Source organism: Stigmatopora argus, chromosome 2, assembly GCF_051989625.1.
Source record: "Stigmatopora argus isolate UIUO_Sarg chromosome 2, RoL_Sarg_1.0, whole genome shotgun sequence".
Classification (NCBI taxonomy): Eukaryota; Metazoa; Chordata; class Actinopteri; order Syngnathiformes; family Syngnathidae; genus Stigmatopora; species Stigmatopora argus.
Window position 1 is genome coordinate 7,057,647 of NC_135388.1, and position 20,805 is coordinate 7,078,451.

At 42.6% G+C, this 20,805-nt stretch overlaps 1 protein-coding gene across 3 annotated transcripts in view; it reads right to left on the reverse strand.

The window, feature by feature from the left end:
- Positions 1-6: 6 nt before the first annotated feature.
- LOC144091489 (transient receptor potential cation channel subfamily M member 7-like) overlaps positions 7-20,805 on the reverse strand; it is a 32,415-nt gene continuing 11,616 nt past the window's right edge. The window contains exons 6-40 of one of the 3 annotated variants that reach the window (XM_077623871.1): positions 20,289-20,413; positions 20,030-20,201; positions 19,731-19,905; positions 19,034-19,157; positions 18,685-18,757; positions 17,155-17,255; positions 16,901-17,035; positions 16,758-16,811; positions 16,508-16,648; positions 16,280-16,414; positions 14,805-15,082; positions 14,115-14,343; positions 13,674-13,829; positions 13,452-13,595; positions 12,097-12,225; positions 10,742-10,993; positions 10,460-10,634; positions 10,079-10,211; positions 8,938-9,116; positions 8,722-8,854; positions 7,793-8,526; positions 6,993-7,075; positions 6,483-6,579; positions 6,319-6,395; positions 6,048-6,085; positions 5,937-5,965; positions 5,659-5,712; positions 5,457-5,501; positions 4,383-4,448; positions 2,735-3,018; positions 2,566-2,648; positions 1,785-1,990; positions 1,657-1,708; positions 1,092-1,198; positions 7-637 (exon numbers count right to left, since the gene is read on the reverse strand). In XM_077623871.1, the coding sequence (XP_077479997.1) occupies positions 561-637; positions 1,092-1,198; positions 1,657-1,708; positions 1,785-1,990; positions 2,566-2,648; positions 2,735-3,018; positions 4,383-4,448; positions 5,457-5,501; positions 5,659-5,712; positions 5,937-5,965; positions 6,048-6,085; positions 6,319-6,395; positions 6,483-6,579; positions 6,993-7,075; positions 7,793-8,526; positions 8,722-8,854; positions 8,938-9,116; positions 10,079-10,211; positions 10,460-10,634; positions 10,742-10,993; positions 12,097-12,225; positions 13,452-13,595; positions 13,674-13,829; positions 14,115-14,343; positions 14,805-15,082; positions 16,280-16,414; positions 16,508-16,648; positions 16,758-16,811; positions 16,901-17,035; positions 17,155-17,255; positions 18,685-18,757; positions 19,034-19,157; positions 19,731-19,905; positions 20,030-20,201; positions 20,289-20,413 (5,075 nt within the window). In that variant the 3' untranslated portion in view covers positions 7-560. Of the gene's footprint in view, positions 638-1,091; positions 1,199-1,656; positions 1,709-1,784; positions 1,991-2,565; positions 2,649-2,734; positions 3,019-4,382; positions 4,449-5,456; positions 5,502-5,658; positions 5,713-5,936; positions 5,966-6,047; positions 6,086-6,318; positions 6,396-6,482; positions 6,580-6,992; positions 7,076-7,792; positions 8,527-8,721; positions 8,855-8,937; positions 9,117-10,078; positions 10,212-10,423; positions 10,635-10,741; positions 10,994-12,096; positions 12,226-13,451; positions 13,596-13,673; positions 13,830-14,114; positions 14,344-14,804; positions 15,083-16,279; positions 16,415-16,507; positions 16,649-16,757; positions 16,812-16,900; positions 17,036-17,154; positions 17,256-18,684; positions 18,758-19,033; positions 19,158-19,730; positions 19,906-20,029; positions 20,202-20,288; positions 20,414-20,805 lie in introns of those variants that run through there. The other 2 variants (XM_077623859.1, XM_077623877.1) reach the window with 2 other exon arrangements.

Below are 20,805 nucleotides of genomic sequence, written 5' to 3' on the forward strand. Positions count from 1 at the left end.
ATGACCTGGAGTTTGAGATTTTATTTGTTTAAAACGATGTTGAGTACAAAACGTATAGAGTAATACCCTTCAAGTGTGCCCTGAATATAAGATGACAAAGCAGTTCATGCAGATAATAGTATCTATAAGATACAGTCGATTCCATCTGTCTGCGCTTATTGACAAGTGATGACAAAGATATTACAATCGTACCTTTGGAATAATAAAAACTCTCTCAAGGGCGGACACACTCTGGAATAAAATGACACGAAAGGAGGATGTCTTGGAAAACTTGCATTGCAATCTGCCCTTTTTTTCTTCTTAAAAACAACAACATGATTTCATTAAGTCCGAGATAAACGCACCGATGCTGTAACAGATAGACAATGCACTTGGATTTCATATGACGTAGAATCTCTCAAAAGAAGGCGACATCAAAAAATAAACGTCAATAAATAATAATGTACCTGCTCATGCAAAAAGAATGGCGTTTTGACACAGACCGTTTCTGTGGAAACGCAATCCTTCCAGTCCAGTCAATTGATTGATTGATCGATCGATCGATTTTAGCGACATCAGGCTCATTGATTGGTGCGGCTTCTTGGGTCCGCCCCCCGAGCGGACGCCTGGTCGGGCGTGTACTCGTTCCTCTTTAAATCTGCGCGGCAAGATCGGATAGGTCAGACGGTTATTTCGTATGTGGGGAACCCTAATACTAGAATGGGGTACTCGGACGTTTCGTCCAAAGACGTTTGGTCCCCGGACGTTTGGTCGACCGGACGTTTGGTCGAACTGACGTTTGGTAGAACGGGTTTGCGAGTCCCGAGGTTTGAGTCACGAGACTTTCATTTGTTTAACCCTAACCCTATTCACTCAATGTGAAATAATAGTCATTAAAACCCTATTCACCCAATGTTAAAATCTATCAATTGCATGCGAACCCGTTCTACCGGACGTCTTTCGACGAAACGTCCGGTCACGCTAAAATGGGGCCTTAAAACATTGGCCCGTGGGGCTCGAGTTTGACCCCTCTATCCTATATTTTAGGGGAAACAAAAAAATACTAATTTGTACATGGCAGCGTTAAAGGAGCAGAACCTCAGCATACATACCGGGAAGTTTTAACTTCCTGCAGCAGGAATTGCAGCGATGTTTGGCCCGGAAGTTCCTGATGGCGTCGTCGCCCAGGTTGGCCGGTCCAAAGATCATGTCGTAAGAGCTGTGGGTGAGGAAGCCGGAAAAATAAAACAGACGTAGATAGGCCTCGCGTGAGAGGACAGCAATGTAGAAGGACCCAAATGCAGGGAAGCCATCAAGGACATAACAAAAACTTGAATAACTAAGGTAGGATCTTCAGAAAATAACAAGAACTCTTGGAATCAAATAACAAAACCAAACCAGGCGGGAAGACACGGAGAACGAGTTACACGGCATAGCAACGTAGAACAAACAACACAGTGTAAAGCGGGCGATCCGACCGAGACTCACAAACACACGGGATTTAAATAGACAGACAGGGGCTGATTAGAAGATACACACACCCGATCAAACGAGGGAAGGGAAACCGTGAGGGACACAATAGGCGAAACGCATACATTAATCAGACGGACAGCACATCCATCCATCCCAAAACTACAACTACACGTAACAAAGGGAAAGACTGCCACGAGCGCTCACCCCTTCTCGCCGCTCTTGATCACAGACGGATCGGTCAGAATCTCTCCGGCTCCTGATTGAGAGCGAGAAAGGCGCAAATAAAATTTGTTTGGACGGCCAAAGGGAGACGACGGACGGACGTTAGTTACCCTGGAGGTCGAGCACCAGCAGCTCGCCGCGTGTGTACTCGTAGGTCCAGTGGCTGAAGGCCAGCATGGTCTCCTCCAGGAGGTTGGTGGGGGCGATCTCGTCGCCGTTGTTGTTGTTGAACTTGCGGAACTCGCCCGTGATGCACTCCTCGATGGCAAACCACTGGCCCGCAGAGTGGCAGTAAAGCAGGAAGACCTCGAGGAACCTGCGCGGGCGGGAAAATGTCATCCCGTGAACGGCAAAATGACATTCCTGGAGAAATTCGTTAACTCATTGACTGCTAATGTCAAATCCGTGTTAACTGGGACAGAAGGGCCAATAAACAAATTTAAATGAGTGCCCAAAAACGACTAAAATAAAACATTTCAATGTTGGGTTTTAGGATTTTTGGATTTTCTTTATGTTGCATGTATTTTGTTGTAATTTTCCTTGGTTTTGCTGAATTTTTTTTGCTGTTTGTTAGTCATTAGTCCATCACAGTAATATTGAAACATGGCACTTCCACATTCTGGCATTTAGCTTTTACTCAGAATTTGTATCGTAATGGAATCCTGTTTATGAACAAGAGTATTTACTTGCCAATTTGATAAACTATAGAGGAAAAGGCGGATTCTGCCGGCGCGCGGAATAAAGCCGAGAGGCGAACAAAAAAAAGGGCGGTTACTGAATAAACACTGGAGCCTGTTCATCTAGTTTAGTTACTCATTTGTTGCCAAGTCATCATGACACCATGAGAATCCTGACATGTACGACGATGACTTATATGAAATGATATACTACCTTGGTGAGTAAGGGATAGGTTTGGGTCGGATCTGGTTAAAGGCCACCGTCAGCTTCTGCGCTGCTCGCTGCTGTTGAATTTCCTGAAAATAAATCAATAAATAACCCAACAACAGTTAACATCTCAAGTCCTGAACAAAGAGTGCACATTTATGATGGATTTGGTTACCCTGAGACAAAGGTGCAACACGGTGTCATCCTTGTAGATGCTCTGCCAGGTCTCCACCACCTCCGGCAGAAAGGACTTGACGATGTAGTGGTGTCCCGGCTTGAGGATGTCGTATTCGGACCAGGTGCAGAGGACCTTGAGGGCCCGTCGGAGACCCCCGCCCATCTCCTCTTTGCTGAGAAACTCGATTTTGGCGCACAGGCCGCGCTGGGCCCAGGAAGACATGCTGTTGTCGATGGTGTTGGGAGAGCTCTCCTCCAGGCGGTACACCGTCACCGGCTCGCCTGTCAAAACGGCAGACGCAAGCTGACATACTGGCGTACTTGTGCTGCGTTCCGTCGGGCCTATGTTTTTTTTTTTTTTTTTAAGAAAAAAAAACCTTATACATGGTCATTTTTTGAGAAAAAAAGTCTTACTATATATGGTCTTTTTTTGAAAGAAAAAAGCCTTATTATACATGGTCATTTTTTGAAATAAAAAAGTCTTACTATACATGGTCATTTTTTGAGAAAAAAGCCTTACTATATGTGGTCTTTTTTTTTTTTTAAAGAAAAAAGCCTTATTATACATGGTCGTTTTTTTAGATAAAAGCCTTACTATATATGGTCTTTTTTTAAAAGAAAAATGCCTTATTATACATGGTCATTTTTTGAAATAAAATCATTTTTTAAGAAAAAAGCCTTAGTATACATGGTCATTTTTTGAAATAAAAAAGCCTTACTATACATGGTCATTTTTAAAGAAAAAAGCCTTACTATACATGGTCATTTTTTAAGAAAAAAAGCCTTACTATACATGGTCTTTTTTAAAGAAAAAAGCCTCACTATATTATGGTCCTTTTTTTAAAAAGCCTTACTATACATGGTCCTTTTTAAAGAAAAAAGCCTTACTATACATGGTCATTTTTTAAGAAAAAAGCCGTACTATACATGGTCATTTTTTCCCGCCCGCTCTTACCCCACAGTTTCCGGGTTACGCAAATGAAAAAAAATGTAATACATGTTGAAGTGGGCTGTGAAGATTATATCCTCCAAATACTGAACTATTCTCAAAGTAATGTTTTTGATGACTAAAATGAATTTAGTTCAACCATATATAATGCCACTGTGAGTTCAAGCGAGAGTTTTGATACCGATAAATGTGTACACCAAAAAGAAACAATGACAATGCTGTGATTACTCCAATCACACACGATCTTTTAACCACTACTGTTTGTTTGGAGTTAAAATAAGACACTTCTGCCAATTTAAACGGTGCTATGACATGATGACCATGTCAAAAATGAAAATGGCTTCACTAACCTACCTACCTAACTCTCAAATCTGGCATCGTTTAACCATTTTATTGTATTCCACCCAAAATGTCAGGGAACGCCCAGTATTCTGGTTGCAACATCACAACCAGATTTGACGATCGCGTATCGCTTTTTAGTGCTTCATTAGCTGGTACATGATAATAGAATGATAGAATAGCAATAAGAAAATAGCATGCTAGCAGACGGCAAAAATCTGCGGCTCATTCGGTGTGTGAAATCTTTTGTTTGGAAATGTGTCATGGTCTGGTTGTCATGGTGCTCAAACCACATGAGCACTTCCTCTTCCCGTGTGGGTGGGCAGAGTGCCTGCCGTGTTTGTGTACATGCACTCACCTCTGGGGGGGACCGGTGTGAAAGGGATGCTCTGTGACAGTCGCATCAGGTTATTACGCTCAACAGCTAAAAGGGACAAAAATATACATATCAACTGTCAATCACATTGACTGGTTACAAATTTAAGTGGAAAATGTGGTGATTTTGAAGGGTGTCTGTCTGTATATTTGTGTTCAAGATGAGAAAGAATAAAGAGATTATGATCGAACTCTCAGGATATGCTTGTCATAAGAATCTGAAGCGGTGATTAGATTTTGGGGTGACGAGGTCAGAAAAAGAATGCTGTGATGAGGCCATTCAACTCAAATTTTACAGGGTGAATGAGACGTTGACATGTGGTAATAGCAGTGGCGGGCCGTCAGGGCCTTCAAGGCCTTCTCTGCTGGCCTAAGAAATATCTGAATCATATTATATTTTGTCCACCAATACTTATCAAATAATTCCAAATTGTCTGTTAGCTTCCTTTCATTGCCCCTGGTTTCACTGCTTCCAGATGTTTTTTTTAAATATTGAAGCATTTAAAACCAATCACATTTCAGCCATTATTTGTTGCCAGGGTCAGAAATCTGCCTCAAGGCCTTCACAATCAGTCCTGCAGGCCCTGCTGCATTAAACAAGCGTCGATAAGACTGTTGCTTTAACCAAGCAGAATTCAATTTGGTGACACCAGGCCTTCTCGCAGGCGTAGGGATACGTCATTGCCTTCTCGCAGTCGTAGGGATACGTCATCGCTTTCATTCCTATTCCTAAATAATATTTCAATTGTATGAGGCTATTATTGATGATTTTTATGTGTTGCAGCTGTAGCTGCAGTAGAGGTTTTATAGCCATAAAATATTTTGAGGGTTGGATTGATTCATTGAAGGCGCTACGAGAAAATGCACGGACCGCCACTGGGTACTAGTAGTGGTTTATATACGTATATGAAGTCACTCTTAAACATTTCCATTTAAATATGATCTTTACAATAAATAAACAGGTACAATCTGTCTCCTATAGCTCTAAAACACACAGTAGGCCCCTTCTCCCAAAAAAACATGACAGCAAAATCAAAATATAAATATAGAAGCCTACCTGAATACTGGTAATTTTCCATAGGCTTGAAAGGTGATCCAATGGCTGAAGATAATGAACAAAAACAAAACATCAATCATCATTTCATATCTACAGAATGTACAGATAGATTCATAATTAATAGGAAGAGAGCACAAACATTTTTGAGACTGCTATTCTGACCAAACAAAGATGTTAAATAAAAGCATCGAACGTGACTCACAGTCCTTTCGGGGTCCGAGGTGGGATTGTCGAGGTGTGCAAAAAGAGACGGGAGCTACCAAACAACAAAAATAAATCAACTTTTGACTTAAAATATTGCAAAATCATTTTTTTTTTAAAAATATCTCCCAGACTTTCCAGTCCCAGATTTCACATGGTCGAAGTGTATAATAAAGAAGTAAAAATGGCAGGCGTGTTAAATAATACTGTCATGTGTGAATGGAATTCATATTTGCATACACAATTGATTCGTTGTAGAAAATAGTACATCTCACTCACCGGCTAACGTGTCTTCTCCAGGGGGTTGCCTGGAAAGGAGACCACGAGATTTCCATGAAAAGTGATTCATTGCGCCGCCTTGGTCTTTTAAAGCAGTAATGCGATACTTACAGGCTGCTTGCTTGGGCTGATTTGACTTGCACTCTTTCCTGAGATTGAAATGACAAGAATTTCAGTTGACAAAAAAAGGCTTCTTGATTTACAACCGTCCGGACTGACATGATATTCAAGTTAATGAATAGCAATGTGGATTAAGAAGGAATTCTCATTTTACCACTTTAGGCATTTTACTGTTTTTCATCAGATTATTTCTACAAAGTGTTTTTATTTTTTTAATGACAGTTGCTGTTGTTTTGGTGAACGAGGGATGCGCATTTCCTACCGGGACGGAAGCCTGTGGATCTTCATGGATGAGGATGTCCTCAGCTGACACTCTGCTCCGATCCCTCTTTCTCAGAGCTACACATAGAGACACGCATTTTTTTATGCATTTAACTTGGGTTTAAAAAAAAAAAAGTTTTATGTGACTTATTGATGGAAGCCTACTTGAATCAGGATGAAGAAAATCAGGGCTTTTGTCAAACTCTGTGAAACCCGCATAGGAATTAACGGCTCTAATGTGACCCTGACCTTCAAGATGAACCTAGAACATAGAAAACATTCATTCCTTTAAGTTTTATTCCCATCACTTGGGCGACAGTTCTTTTTTTTATTTCAGAGAGAATTGCATAAGAAATATTTCAATGACAACTTGACCTAAACATGGTGTTGATTTTATATTGTGGCGCTCATGAGCCAGAGAGGGACAATTTGTACTTTAATTTCATGAGCTGTAGAACAGGGTTATTTCTACAGTCAATGAGAAATAGGATAGCATTAACGCAAATGTCATAATTTAAACAAAAAAAAAAAACACAAAAAGCATAACCAGCGAGTAATTAAACAACACAAACAGTAACTGCAGAAATAATTAGCACAGAAAACGAACATTCTCTCCAACACAGGTGTGGCCCAAGGAAAAAAAAAATGGAGCAGTTAGCTATTGTGCAGACTCACCTGCCGAGGTAGGGTGGGGCTGCGCTGTGGACTGCAAGAATCTTTGGGTGTGGAGTGCTGCATGTCTAAACTGTCTTTATGTCCTGAAAGCAACACAGCATCGTGAGACACGTGACATTAAAAGTCGTCAAACCGTCACCAATCCCACTTTTCAATCAAACATGACATTTTTCAACAGAAAACATCCGTCCCTCATGCATTGGTTTGACGTAGCAACATTAAGACACCGCGATCGGTCGGGAAATCAAATCCCATCACCGGGAACTCTGAACCCTCCTCCACCCGTCAATTTTTTTTCCCCGAAGAATAAAAACACTCGTGCAAATGATCTCGACACGTCTCAAAACATTTGGACCACACCAGAACCAGCAGGAAAAGAGCGAGAGAAGAGCGAGAAAAGGGAGGAGAGGGAAGAAAAAAAAGCAACATTTCCCCCCGATCTTGAAGTTGACAGTACCCGCAGATGCGGCCCTCAACGCGCAAACCTCTCGACACTTCGGCGCCCGTCCTTTCGGAATCGCCGCTTCTTCCTCGGGGGATCGCCGCTGAGGCCTCGCCGTGCTCTGCGCTCCGAGCGTGCGCTTGCCGTCGAGTCGGAGGGACGGCGTGGCCCTCGTCGTCGCAGAAAGCCTCGTTCACGTACCCCCGGGCCCCTCCCCCCTCTGCTAAACCTTGCGCGGAGCAAGCGGGAGGGTCGGCAAGCCGAGCGGAGCCCGAAGTCTTAGCGACGGCCACCACGGTGGGATAAGCGCACGCGGCGTTCTGGTGGTCGTGGCTCCCCGAGCCTCCCTCGTACTCACCGACGAAGGCGCCGAACTCGATGGCGGGGCTCTCCGCCGTCTTCTGGGAAAGGCCGGCCAGGGCGAGCTCCGGGTGGCTGGAGCCGCCGGGCTGGGAGGGCGTGCTGCTGATGTGAAAGTGCGCCACCCGCGACGGCACGTTGGGCAGGCTGGATGGAGAGTCGGAATACTCCGGCTCGCGTGGACGGCTCAGTTTGCCGCGGGTGAGGGAGTGGCCCCGGAAATGCAGATCCGGCGGGGGAAGGGCCATGGCACTTCGGACAAAGGCGGCGGCGCCGGCCTCGGGGGAGACGTGCCCAAGGAATCCCAATAAGCCCCTCTTCTCCGGGCTGGGATTGGGGTCGGGCCCCAGTCCCGTCAGGGGAATCGCCCCAAATCTACGGCCACCGTCGGTCCCGAAGCCAAAAAGAGAGTCGGCAATGTTGGCCGAGCCAAAGTAGGGCCCGACGTTGCGTTTCCCCAAAAGGGCAGGTTTGGACTGCGGGCCGGTGTCCGTGGCCACGGGAACAATGCTGGGGACCACGTTCTTGGAGAGGCTGAGCTCCCGGGTGATCTGATTGTGGACCTTGCTGGCCTCCGACGCCCTCTGGGCCGTCAGGGTCTTCAGGGTGTCCACGGTGAGGGCGGACAAGTCCTGCAGGTGACCAATCTGGGAGTCCAGTGTGTGCAAAGAGCGCTTGATGAAGTTGACCTTGTTGCCCACCTCCTTCAGCTGCATGCACATCGTCTCAACTCTGGAAAAAGACCACAATAAACTCCTCATTCTCTCCGTCAATATTCCTATCGTGGAGAAGGACAGCTCTCTAAGCGTGCTACGCGAGCTCCCTTCAACGATAAATCAAAGATGAACTCGATGGATTAAATGTTCAAAACACTGGATTTATCAAATCTATTGTGTATCATAGTCGGCATATCATTTTCTACGGTACCTTTCGGAGGTGAGCCGTATGCGCTCTTCACTTCCCGTGTGAATCTGGTCTTCCTTTTCGTGGAAGTAAGTCTCCACGCACTGCTCCTCAAAGTCGTGAAGCTTTTTCTGGTCTTCGTCCGTGAGGAAAAGCTCTGAAACGAAAGGAACGGCATTTCTTACCGTCCTCTCAGGCCACGACCGCTTATCCGGAGGACGATTTGCCCAACATACTTACTTGGACCATAGGTGTGCTCCTTCTTTCTCTTCCGGCACATACAAAAGAGCGAGTAAATATGGCATAGGATGATAAAGGGGGGCGGAAGGACTGGTTTCTCGTGGTAGGCCATGATAAAGTGGTAGCGTTGGTACTTCCACACCAGATTGGAGATGGACTTAACCTGCATATACACATTGCTGCAAAGAAAATTGACCATGCTTTTAGAGTTAAACCCACACACGGGTTTAAGTCACATGTAGATGATGGCTTTTTTGAAAAATTGGTCAAGTCAAGCCTCATAAGCCCATCTTATTATATCACTTTCTAACACAAAATTATCCCATTGGTTACATAACTGAACGTTACTAGAGAAGACGGTATGCCCGTGCAAATGTGTTCTTAAGAACATAGGGTACATCTCAATAAATTTGAGTACTATATTTATATATAGTAATATATATATTTATATTATATTTTCCATGTGGTTTCAATTAAATTACCGTATTTTCTCACATATAAGACGTATTTGTAACTCAAAAAAGTGATGACTGAATCAAGGGTGCGGCCTATATGCGTGCAAGACTTGCTATACTCTTCTTCACAGGTAGATGTTAGCAAAGTAACATTTGCTGGTTATTTTCTGTTTTGCAGTAAGAAAACAACCATTACGGGATGAATTAATTCCTTATGATATCGACCTTAAAAATGTGCTTTTGATTCATACAGTATCTCAGAAATACCACGTTCGATGATTTTTCTTAAGATTTTCCCTTCAAAGTAACACATTTGTATTCCCTATTAAAACCATGAATATGGAGGTGAAAATTGTGTATCAGGTGACGGCTTATACACTTGACATTGTAAAATTCAACGATTTTAAGGCAATTTTAAGGGTGCGGTTTGTACGCGGGGCGGCTTATATGCGAGTAAATACGGTATGTCATATATAATACATTACATACATATATTCAATATATATACTAATCACGTGTATAATTAAAATGAAAAACTATATTTTAATGCATGGGCAGTACCTACTTTGAATGCAATGCAATATTTATACAAAACATTTACACTTTTCAGCAAGATTTGAACCAAAGTGGGCACAGTGTGTGTATGTGGGTGTGTTATTCAATTTCAATAATATAAGTGCACCTACTTGAAGAAGGCAATGAGGAGGTTAACCATAAGTATGTACTGTACAAAGAGGTAGACGGCTTGAAGGAGAGGAGTCAGCCACACTCCTGCTGTGCAAAGGCCTTTTACTGACGACTCACTATTGTTGGCACACACTGTGAAGACAAAACGCCTATTAGAAGATGTAGACATACACTGTTGCGGACATTGTATTTCACTACGTCTAACGGCGACGTCTGTCTTGAAAGTATTTTTCATTTTTTTGTAAAGTTTGACTGCAAATGAATATCGTCTCTCTGCCTCCTCTAACTATCAATAATTGATATCTGACCTGAAAAATCCATGTCGGTCCATCTCTTGTCCTTACCATCATAATCTCCCTTTCCATCCTCAGCGTCCTTACCGTCGATTTCATAGGCATAAACTTCTCCATACATCATCCAGTATGGCTGGAAGACCACATCTTTGGCCAGTGTCCAGGTGGGTTCTTCATCCGGGTACAAAATGGCCTTGCGAGGGACGCCGTAGCTAAGCAGGACGATGGCCATGATCACCACAATGTAAAACATGTTGGCCACCTGAAAAGAGACGCCGATAACAAATGAAACACGCCGACGGGGATTATACGATGGATGGGTAGCGTCTCCAAAAATGAGCAAAGCGCGTTGATTGTCTTGGAACGCACCATTTTGGCGATCATCATGACGTAGGGTCCAGCTTGCTGGTTGACCGCCAGGATATCCAGAAGTCTCACATACCAGAAGATTATGTTGAGGCAGTAAACCGTCCTGCCCGGGACGAAGGCTTTCCCACCGCCTAGTCTTAAGCCAAATCCGATGAAGAAAGACACGATGGCCAGGAAGTCGGAGACGTTGAAGTAGTCGTCGAACCACACCTTTATCTTTTGACTTATTTTGCCGGCCTCTGACATAAACATCTGCCAAAAAAAACAAGGTAAACATTTGTTTGAGCAAGGTCGTGAACAGAACCTCGACCTACGACATGCTCGAGGTACGATGAAAATTTAGATCGAATAATTTGCCCTAGATACGATCAAAATTTCGAGATGCAACCAAGCCAGGTCGCCATGACATGAGGGTGTTTATGATTGTAGCACACTGTCTTTTTTTGCCACATCTCTTTCGTGTATAACAGATATCGAGCACTGAACGATTTATTCAGACGAGTTTCTCCTACGCATCGACCAGGAAACGCACAACGCGCATGCGCGGGCAAAAAGAGGGCTTTCTGGGTAATGAAGTATACTCGTGCACACAACACCGATAGGCAATGGCACCCTTTCTCAGAATAAAACTTTATTACCGACAATCAATACGTGGGTAGGCTGTTATTCCTTCCTTAGCCTGCTAGCTCCCACGATCGCTAATTCAAGACTACTCTTCTCGTTGGCAAGTGGTCGTGCGTTATCCTAGTGAGCACATTTGTGTGCATCATTTTCGGAATATTTTGAAGGGAATACAAGAGCAAACAGCCCATCGATAGCGAACGTGAGGGTGGAGGCGTGGCAAACAGCTAACCCGCCAAGAACGACGGTAAAAAAAAAAATTAAAACAAAATTAGAATTCAGTTTCGTGTAGTTACATTAAACGTATGTTTGAGTGTGTCTGTATATATTAATCCAAGTTAATCTAAATGTGTTTGTTCGTTTGAGAGTGCGTTGTTGCCATGGATAAAGTTCCCCCAAACGCCCCCCCGCCTCCGTGTATGTCGCTGTCTCTACCCTCTGCGAAATGCATCTAATTTTACTTCTATTAAACACATTTTTATTACTATTAAACCACTAGTTATGTGTTACTTTGTTAATAGATGGTGAATTAGAACAAATAAAACACTTTCCAATCCTATATCCTGTTTTTGGTGTTTTTTCAGAGGGTTGGAACGGATTAATTTGTTTTTAGTTCGTTTCAATGGGAAACGTCCGCTCGAGTTACGAAAAGCTCGACATACGATCTCAGTCCCGGAACGGATTAAGATCGTATGTCGAGGTACCACTGTATTCAATACAGTAGGATGCTGTACCTCTCGAATCTTTTCAATGGCTGAGGTAAAGATGTAGAGGATGACGACCCACTCTTGCGGAGAAGGCCATTCAGGCATTTTTACCAGTACCACGAATGAGTAAAGCATCAAAAAACCCAAATAGAACAGCTGGAAAACAAAGAAACAAAAGAATAATCACCCACAGGGCAAGTCATCATCGAGCAATCATTTTAAATTCATGCGTGCACATAACTCATGAAAAACAGACACCAATAGATGGCAGAATTTCTTTACATTATATTTGAGATCGGAGAGAAATTTTGCAGAAATCTCACTTTGACATCATTTAATGAAGACAAATACCAACATGGGAGTAAATCAGAGCAGTTTGGTTTGGAATGGGAGTCCCATAATAAACTGTACTAAAATCTATTAGTGGAGGTAGATTGATTTATTTTTTTGATTATACAGTGTTCATCCTAGTATTTTTTATGTATTTTCTAATCCAATGTTACCGTTAGATATTGGAGTCAGTTTGACAAATCTCAGAACTTGAGGGTCAAATACTGAGACCGTGAGAAACCGATAATTAGCATGTAGACTCTGTTAGCTTTGCACTGATATACTTGATACACCACGGACTAGTCAGACCTTTAAATAACACATGAACCACAACGCTGTCGTACTTGCGTGCTGGGAAAACAAGCGTTTACCTGATAGCTAGGTTTAGGGAGTGTACCGCCATTTACACATGGAGGTCAGAATGCAAATAGGCATCTAAGATATCCTAATGAGCACTTTCCCCGATGCTATCTACTTGTTATTGTCCTCATAAATAGAACATTGCCACACAGAGGAGGAAGTGAGATAATATCACGCATGAGTGTGAATGTGATCAGTCGACAGCTGAACGAATGTTGAGAAAGTCATGCATTTTTACCACAGTTATTTTGCAATAGAAATGACTAAATCTGAAGCTTTGGGATTTTTTTCAGACAAACATGGCTGGTAATTAGGTGACAGTCGTTTACATTTCTATTTGCTGAATTCAAATGTGTTTATTTATTCATTTTCTGTTATATTTATGTGCACCTTCCCTTAGCTTCTCAGGGAGAGCCAATGTAGGAAAATTGATCTCTATGGGAGTCATTAAGCATCAAGTGTTGTGCTGTGCATGTAAGGTATCTGATAAAACTTATGTACTTTGTCCCTTTCCCCTTTTTTAATGATTGTCTTACTACTACGACTGTACTATACTCGGGTAAAGTGAGACTAAGAGCTGTATGAAGTTTTCTGTACTATAAAATTCCACTGAAAATTGACCTCCCCAAAAATTGCAAGCTTTTAAACATTGCCCAAATCTCAAGACGACTTATCAAATGTGTTGCACACACCGTGTTTGACCAGAACTTGACAATGGGAGCGTGGTAGAAAGCGTAGATTTTCCTGGTTAATGGCAGCCTGCGGGCTCGGACGTGCGTCTCCATGTCAGTCTTTGTTTCCACAAGGTCACCGGATCGGGCCTCTTTGAATACATCCTGTCAACGACCCAGAATGAATTAAGGGGGGAGGGGGCTTGGGGGGGACAATGCAAAAAACAAAAGACCGATACTAACCATTTGGATGTCATCCACAATGTTCTGAAAGTTGTTCTCGCTGTCCTCCATGGTCATCTGGTGGTCGTCCTGGCTCTGCGGGATGTGCGCCATCTCGGCTTTCGACTTGTACTCCAACAAAAGGATGGCAGGAGGCACTAGGATGCTCAGAATTACCTGGAGACAAATACAGCGGCAGGTGTGCTCTCATATTTTATCCCACTTGGGTAGCTGAAAGTCATATCAAACACTTTTTAATAGGATGAATAACAAAAATAACGGGTTCCCCCAGTGTCGGTTGGCTCGCCAGGCTTTCTTTTTATTATTATTATTATTATTTTTTAAAAGGCAACATTTTTTCGTGCTTGTCACTATTATGATTTTTATTTCAGGTGGTCTGGCGGGTTGAATAAATGAATTGTCATTCTATGCCCCGGTAAAAATCTTAAATGGCCTATGAACCTTGTACCAGGAGTTCTTGCGCATGTTTAGTCGCCCCATCCACATGTCGGATAGCAGTAGCTGGGTGCAGGTGTGCGCCACAAAGGGTCGCAGGTGCGAGGAAACGGCCAACTTCAAGCAGGTCGAGTTACTCCAGTTTTTCAGCTCGTAGGTGAGCAGTTTCATGGCCATGGTTTCGTCTTGCCTGAACGACTGCTCCAACAGGTCCACTGCCAACGTGCCGAATTCACTGGAAAACACCCAAGATCATTGTTAGGAAGGTGTTGCTCCTCCATTCATAAACATAAGCCTTATTGGGCAAGTCACGATTACTGGTATGGAAAAAATGTGCTAGGACCCAACATGAATGAATAATGTATATGAATAAATTACCATAGACTATTTTTTTTAAGGAATGACTTGTCAGAAAAAAATATGGGCTTCAAATCATGGACAAAATGAACACTACAAGGTTTTCCTCCCCTTCAATTGAAAAGAAAGTGAACATAATGGCAGCCATTGAAGGCACTAAATGCCATTTTGACTGGGAATGATCCCTCCCAGGCATCCAACTAAAATGGATTGCATGTGTAGCCTCGGCAATGGGAGCCTAAGAATTTGATGAATGCCCAGTAGTAAAAGGTTTATCAGCATAAAACCATACAATGCCTGAGTGTAAATACCTCCGGTGATACAGAATATGAAACCTACTTGGAGTACTCCTTGAGCTCCTCCGAGGTGTCGTCCACCACGTCGCTTTTCTTGGCCTCGTAGCACATGGAGCGGCAGAGCTTGCAGGCCACCAGAGCCTTGGCCATGTTCTCCTCGCCGTGTTGCCAGAAGAAGAGTGACATTTTCTGCCGCTTCATCAGCACGGCCCACACCAGCAGCTCGTTGAAGGGGTAGGCGAAGCGCCGCGTTTCCGGGTCGTCGATGTCAACGATCTCCTCCCTGTTGCGCTTTTTGTTCTGCTCTTTGGTGGACTCCAGCTGGAGAAAGGTCAGTGAGAGCAGCGTAGGTGTCACTTTCCAGTATTTTTCTCACATCGGTACAGTGGTACCTCGACCTACGATCAGCTCTACCTACATGCTCGAGGTACGATGAAAATTTTGATCGAATAATTCGCCCTAGATACGATCAAAATTTCGAGATGCGACCAAGCCAGGTGGCCATGACATGAGAGGCTGTTTATCATTGTAGCGCTCTTTTTTGCCGCATCTCTTTTGTGTATAACAGATATCTACGAGCACTGAACGATTTATTCAGACGAGTTTCCGCTACACATGGACCAGAAAACGCACAACGCGCATGCGCAGGCAAAGAGAGGGCTTTCTGGGTAATGAAGTATACTCGTGCACACAACACCGATAGCCAATGGCACCCTTTCTCAGAGTAAAACTTCATTACCCACAATCAATATGTGGGTAAGCTCAGCTGTTGCATTTCCTGTTATTCCTTCCTTAGCCTGTTAGCTCCCAGAATCGTTCATTCAAGACTACTTCTCGTTGGCAAGTGGTCGTGCGTTATCCGATTGTGAGGACATTTGTGTGCATCATTTTCGGAATATTTTGAAGGGAATACAACAGCAAACAGCCCATCGATAGCGAACATGAGGGTGGAGGCGTAGCAAACAGCTAACCCGGCCAGGAGAAGGTAAAAAAAAAAAAAAGTAAAACAAAATTAGAATTCTGTTTTGTGTAAAGTTACATTAAATGTATGTTTGAGTGTGTCTGTATATATTAATCCAAGTTAATTTAAATTTGTTTGTTCGGTTACGAGTGCGTTGTTGCCGTGGATAAAGTCCCCCCCCGAATACCCCCACCCGCCTCCGTGTATGTCGCTGTCTCTACCTTCCGCGAAATGTGTCTAATTTTACTTCTATTAAACACATTTTATTACTATTAAACCACTAGTTATGTGTTACTTTGTTAATAGATGGCGAATTAGAAGAAATAAAACATTTTTTTCCAATCCAATATCCTGTTTTTGGTGTTTTTTTTCAGAGGGTTTGAACAAATTCATTTATTTTTAGTTCATTTCAATGGGAAACGTCCGCTCGAGTTACGAAAAGCTCGACATACGATCTCAGTCCCGGAACGGATTAAGATCGTATGTCGAGGTACCACTGTATTTTGAAATGATTTTAAGAACATGACGTTTCAATTGAAATCAAAAATTTGCTTTACCGTGGGCTTGTAAGGTTGTGCCGTCTTGATGAAATGGTTGTGCCTGGTTTTCTCCTTCTTATCAGCCTGCATAGTGAACGACTCAGGACTTTTTCTCAAATGGGAGCTGGAGCCCATGGGGTGACGCACAGACCTCTGCAGACACATTGCAGAAAAGGACATTTTAAATTGGATTTCGGGAAAACAAGTCAAAGATGGCAAGTGTGAAACATCAGAGGAGCCACTCACCCTATTGTGGCCATGGATATTATTGTATATGATTCGAAAGCGTTTCCTGGTGTAGTTACACCTGTAAGTCCCGCCCATCAGGTACTCAATGATCAGGCCCACGTCAATTAAGGTGATCTTGTAGTTTGGAGGCAGATGGCTCTGTGAAAAGCCACAACAACAACAAAAGACAACCACAACCCTTTATAAGTAAAAGCAATATAAAGTTAAGTAACAAATTGACTTTAACTGGGAAATGATCTTTACCGACCTGTTTGACATCTCTAACCAAATGGAGGAGGGTTGGATTGTAGGGCGGTTGTTTCTTAAAACGAAAAGGAAGGGTGAAAAAAAAGTGTTGGACGATCATTTGCATACTTGCTACTTCTTTACTTGTGTCTTTTTTAAACGTACAGTATTGTAAAGCTCCTCCAGCCGATTGATGGTCAGGAAGCGGTGCATGCTGACACCGTTTTCAATCAGCAGCTTGACAAAGTCCACTCGATCCATCACCAGTGCATCAAGCATGGCTTGCTCTAAGGAGCTTACCTGCGCAAGGATAATAAGTATCATGATCACTCATAAAAACTGAGCAAGGTTAGAACACGGAGATTTCAGGGTCATGTTGGGCCAGTCCAAATTTTTGCTATGAAATCACGCACACATACCAAGAGCTGCTGTCCGTAGACAAATATATGATTCTTGGCAATATCCACACGGTCCCAGGCGAGGGTGAGGACCAGCTGATCAAAGGCAGACGCATTTGTGCCTGAAATTTAATATAAAACTTTCATGAACAGACACATTCCATATTGTTTGTCATATACACAGTACTGCTAAAAAAGTTCTCACACATCACATAAGTACAATCTCTAAGGTCCTAGCTTCATGCACAGGAAGCATAAAAAATATCTTCCTTAAACTGTTCCCACGAGTTAGAATCCTCAAATGGTGTATAAATGTCTTGTTAAAATGAATTTCTGTGGGGGGTAGATTAAGGATAAGTGCTCCAAACTAGCCCTGATTGATGAATGGATTTCTTTGTCATGTTTCAATTGTTTCATCATGTTTCCTGACCTTTAAATGGATGGTGTGCACAACTATGGTCTGACTCAAAATGATTTCCTGACAGCAATATTCCCACAAGCGCAAAATTTCTAGTTTGAGCCACAACGATGATTTAACAACCCACAAATTTCCCACTCCACACATCATGTCTGCTGGTGCGCCATAAATACCAAAAGTGGAAAACAGGCCATCTCTTTAATCCCATTTTTAGGCCACTCAGTGAATTATAAATTAAGGTTGTTTTAGAGGGGGACCCCAAGAGAGCAGACCTCTTCCTAAGCAGCTAAATTCAATTGGGCACTGTGACCTTTAACCTCATTACCTCTAAATTTAATCATCTCTACCATTTCAAAGTACAATCACATCCTCCAATAGGCTAATACATGAGCAAAAAAATCCTTTTGACCTTTGACCTCATGACCCCAAACTTTTCCATTTCATATTACAGCCAACCTCCGCATTTTTGATAATAATCCCTTTATGCGTTAGTTATCTTGAACACAAAGACTATCATCATTAGTTTTCTTAGCAGTTTAGCTGTTAGAAAAATGTGTTAGAATTCTGACTTCCTTGCCAACACATTAAAATGGCAACATGGCCTTCAAACGTTGAAAAACTTTGTGTCCTTTGGATGATAAGTTACTGTTTCACCAGCAAGAGCACACCTTGGTCAGACAAATATTTGTCCATGGGGACTTTTCAGTCAATATAATCGATCATCTGCAGTCACCGCAGGCTTACTTGGCTTTTGCCGAGATATTTCGTGAAGGCAAATAAGCACACTTTTTGGGTAAGGAGTAAAAAGAAACGTTTTCAATAACAAATTTAAATTGAGTTGGACTCATTTTGACAAGTTTTGCGTCTCTCAATTGACTTTAATCTGAGTTTTCAGAGAGAATATCAAAGGAGAGTCTGTGAATGCAGGGAAGGTGATCTCAAAGGAAAACAGGGCCAAAGTGCGATGAAAGCATATCAATGACAGAACAAAAACACTGCACAGCTCAGAAATTTTATACTCTACCCCGCTGCAGTAGAAAAAAAAAAACCTGAAAAAACAGGGCATGTAATCTGGCAGCAATGAGTCTTCTTGGTAAAATCCTGTAAAGGCAGAGAATGGGAAGAGCTCCTACCTTGGAGTAGGGCTTTGAGAATGGCGACGTCGATGTCCTGGCTCTCCTCCGAGCTGATGTGAAACACGGTGATCTGTTTTGGAACAAATGCAGTCGAGTCACGCAGACTTTACGAGTTCTCGAATAATACATTGTGCCAAGATTTTGTTACAGTTACTCCCAAAATATTCTTGCTGTTTAGGAAAAAAATTTAACCATATTTCCTGTTTACTGAAAACTGTGGAATAAAAAAGGGAGAAAAAATACATGACTCAAAAAAAAGGGGGCGTATTGGCAGACATGAGCAACAGCGAATTTGAGCAAATAAACACGCCACCGTTTAAATATAAGCAACTATGCAGCAACATACCAATTCTTTCTTCTTCATACACTCCATCAGTGTCTGAAAAAGATGGATGGCATCACTCTGGCTAAAGTTGAAGGTTTTCTTGATGGTGGCAATGATGTCCGCCTCCACGCCGTCTGGTAGACCACTAGGAAAAGAAAAAATAAATTCAATATCATTATTTAACCGCACAAACGTAGATAAGTAACTTTAATTCAATGTTTAATACACAAAACATAACAAAAAAAATCCATAATGTTTGATTAAAATTGCCCTGGGCTCACATAGAGGGGTTTATTTTTATGATCCATAAATAAGAAACACAAAAATAATGAACGGATGTACTTGCTTCAGATCTTAGTAACTCAATTTACCTCATGGGATTCATAAAGTACCCATCTGTCTGTTAATTACGGTGATATATGTGTTGTGTAAACCAGCATCTTATTAAAAAGTAGTCAACCAGATTTACGGGTTATGAGATTCCCACCTAAATTTGGGTGCGGTTTAAAAAAAATAAAACATTGAAATTCCTGGTTTGACCCGGAAGAGAAGGTCACGCTGCACATTTGTGGTCACGCTGACAATTAAGGCAAAGAATGCGCTCTGTGTGCAATTCTGTGAGCAGATAAGCTAACTAGTTTGCACTTCAAAATTGTGGTTGGAAATGCTCCCACATACATCACAACATGTTAAATATCCGTGGTTCGGAATCTCTTACCCGCCCTCCTCAGTTTGCTTGTGGACGTAGGCTAGTATATCAGCGGCACGGCCCGTGCCCTCGCACACCACCACGGGGACGGGAGGGGTCTCTCGAAGGTAATCGAGTACCGTCAAGACTACATTGGGACCCCCTTCAAAGATGAGTGCCACTACAGGAACACCCTGACCAATGCCTGCAAAGAAAGAAGTATTATACCAAAGCATAATGTTGCCCGCAATATGACAGATTTTGACTTTTTTATTCATGGGATCTTAATCAAAGTCTTCCATACTTAAATGTTATGGTGTGGCACTTACGTGCATGTATTCTCTGGAGGTTGATGTGCTTCTCCAGGTCCCGGCGGAGTTGGACCTCCGCGCCGTACTTGCCCACCGTTCCGTCGTCGACGAGAAGGAAATGTGAGTGGAGGCTGTTGAGGACATTGAGTTTGCTGAGGGGGTTGAGCAGAGTTTGGTAAGGAGCGACGATCTGTGGAGATAGAGCAGATTCAGTGAGGTGATGTTTTGTTGTTGTTTTTTTGTTTTTTAATTGATACAGAGTGACATGACGTCTCACATCTCTGCCAATGAGGTCGGTCCGGTTTTCGATGACTCCCCAGGATGCGATGCCGATAGTGCAAATTTTCTTGGATGATCTGGAACAGTGTTCTTTCAGAGCGTCGCCGACATGCTTTGCTACACCTTGAAGAGAACGACAAAAATTAACCATCATGAGTGGATTTTGATTCCTATTAATTAGGCTAATTAAGACTATGATGCAAGCGTACAGTTACTCAAAAGTTAACACATGATCTTTAACTTAGAGCAATTATCTTTGGTCTCTCCAAAAAAAACAAAGACACTTAAGACCTTAAAAAAAGACATTTATGCAACAAAATGTCAAAAGAGTAGGTTCAAATTCCTGCTCATTACTTGCATTATAACATTGATGGCGTACAGATTGTTGCCTATGACCAAATAAGTTCAACTTAATGCTTCGGAGAGGCGTTTGAAAAGTAACAACTGGTCCTCGTTAGGGAAATGCTTGAACACTGATTAAACGGTACCATCTTGGCAAAATAATGACACTGAGT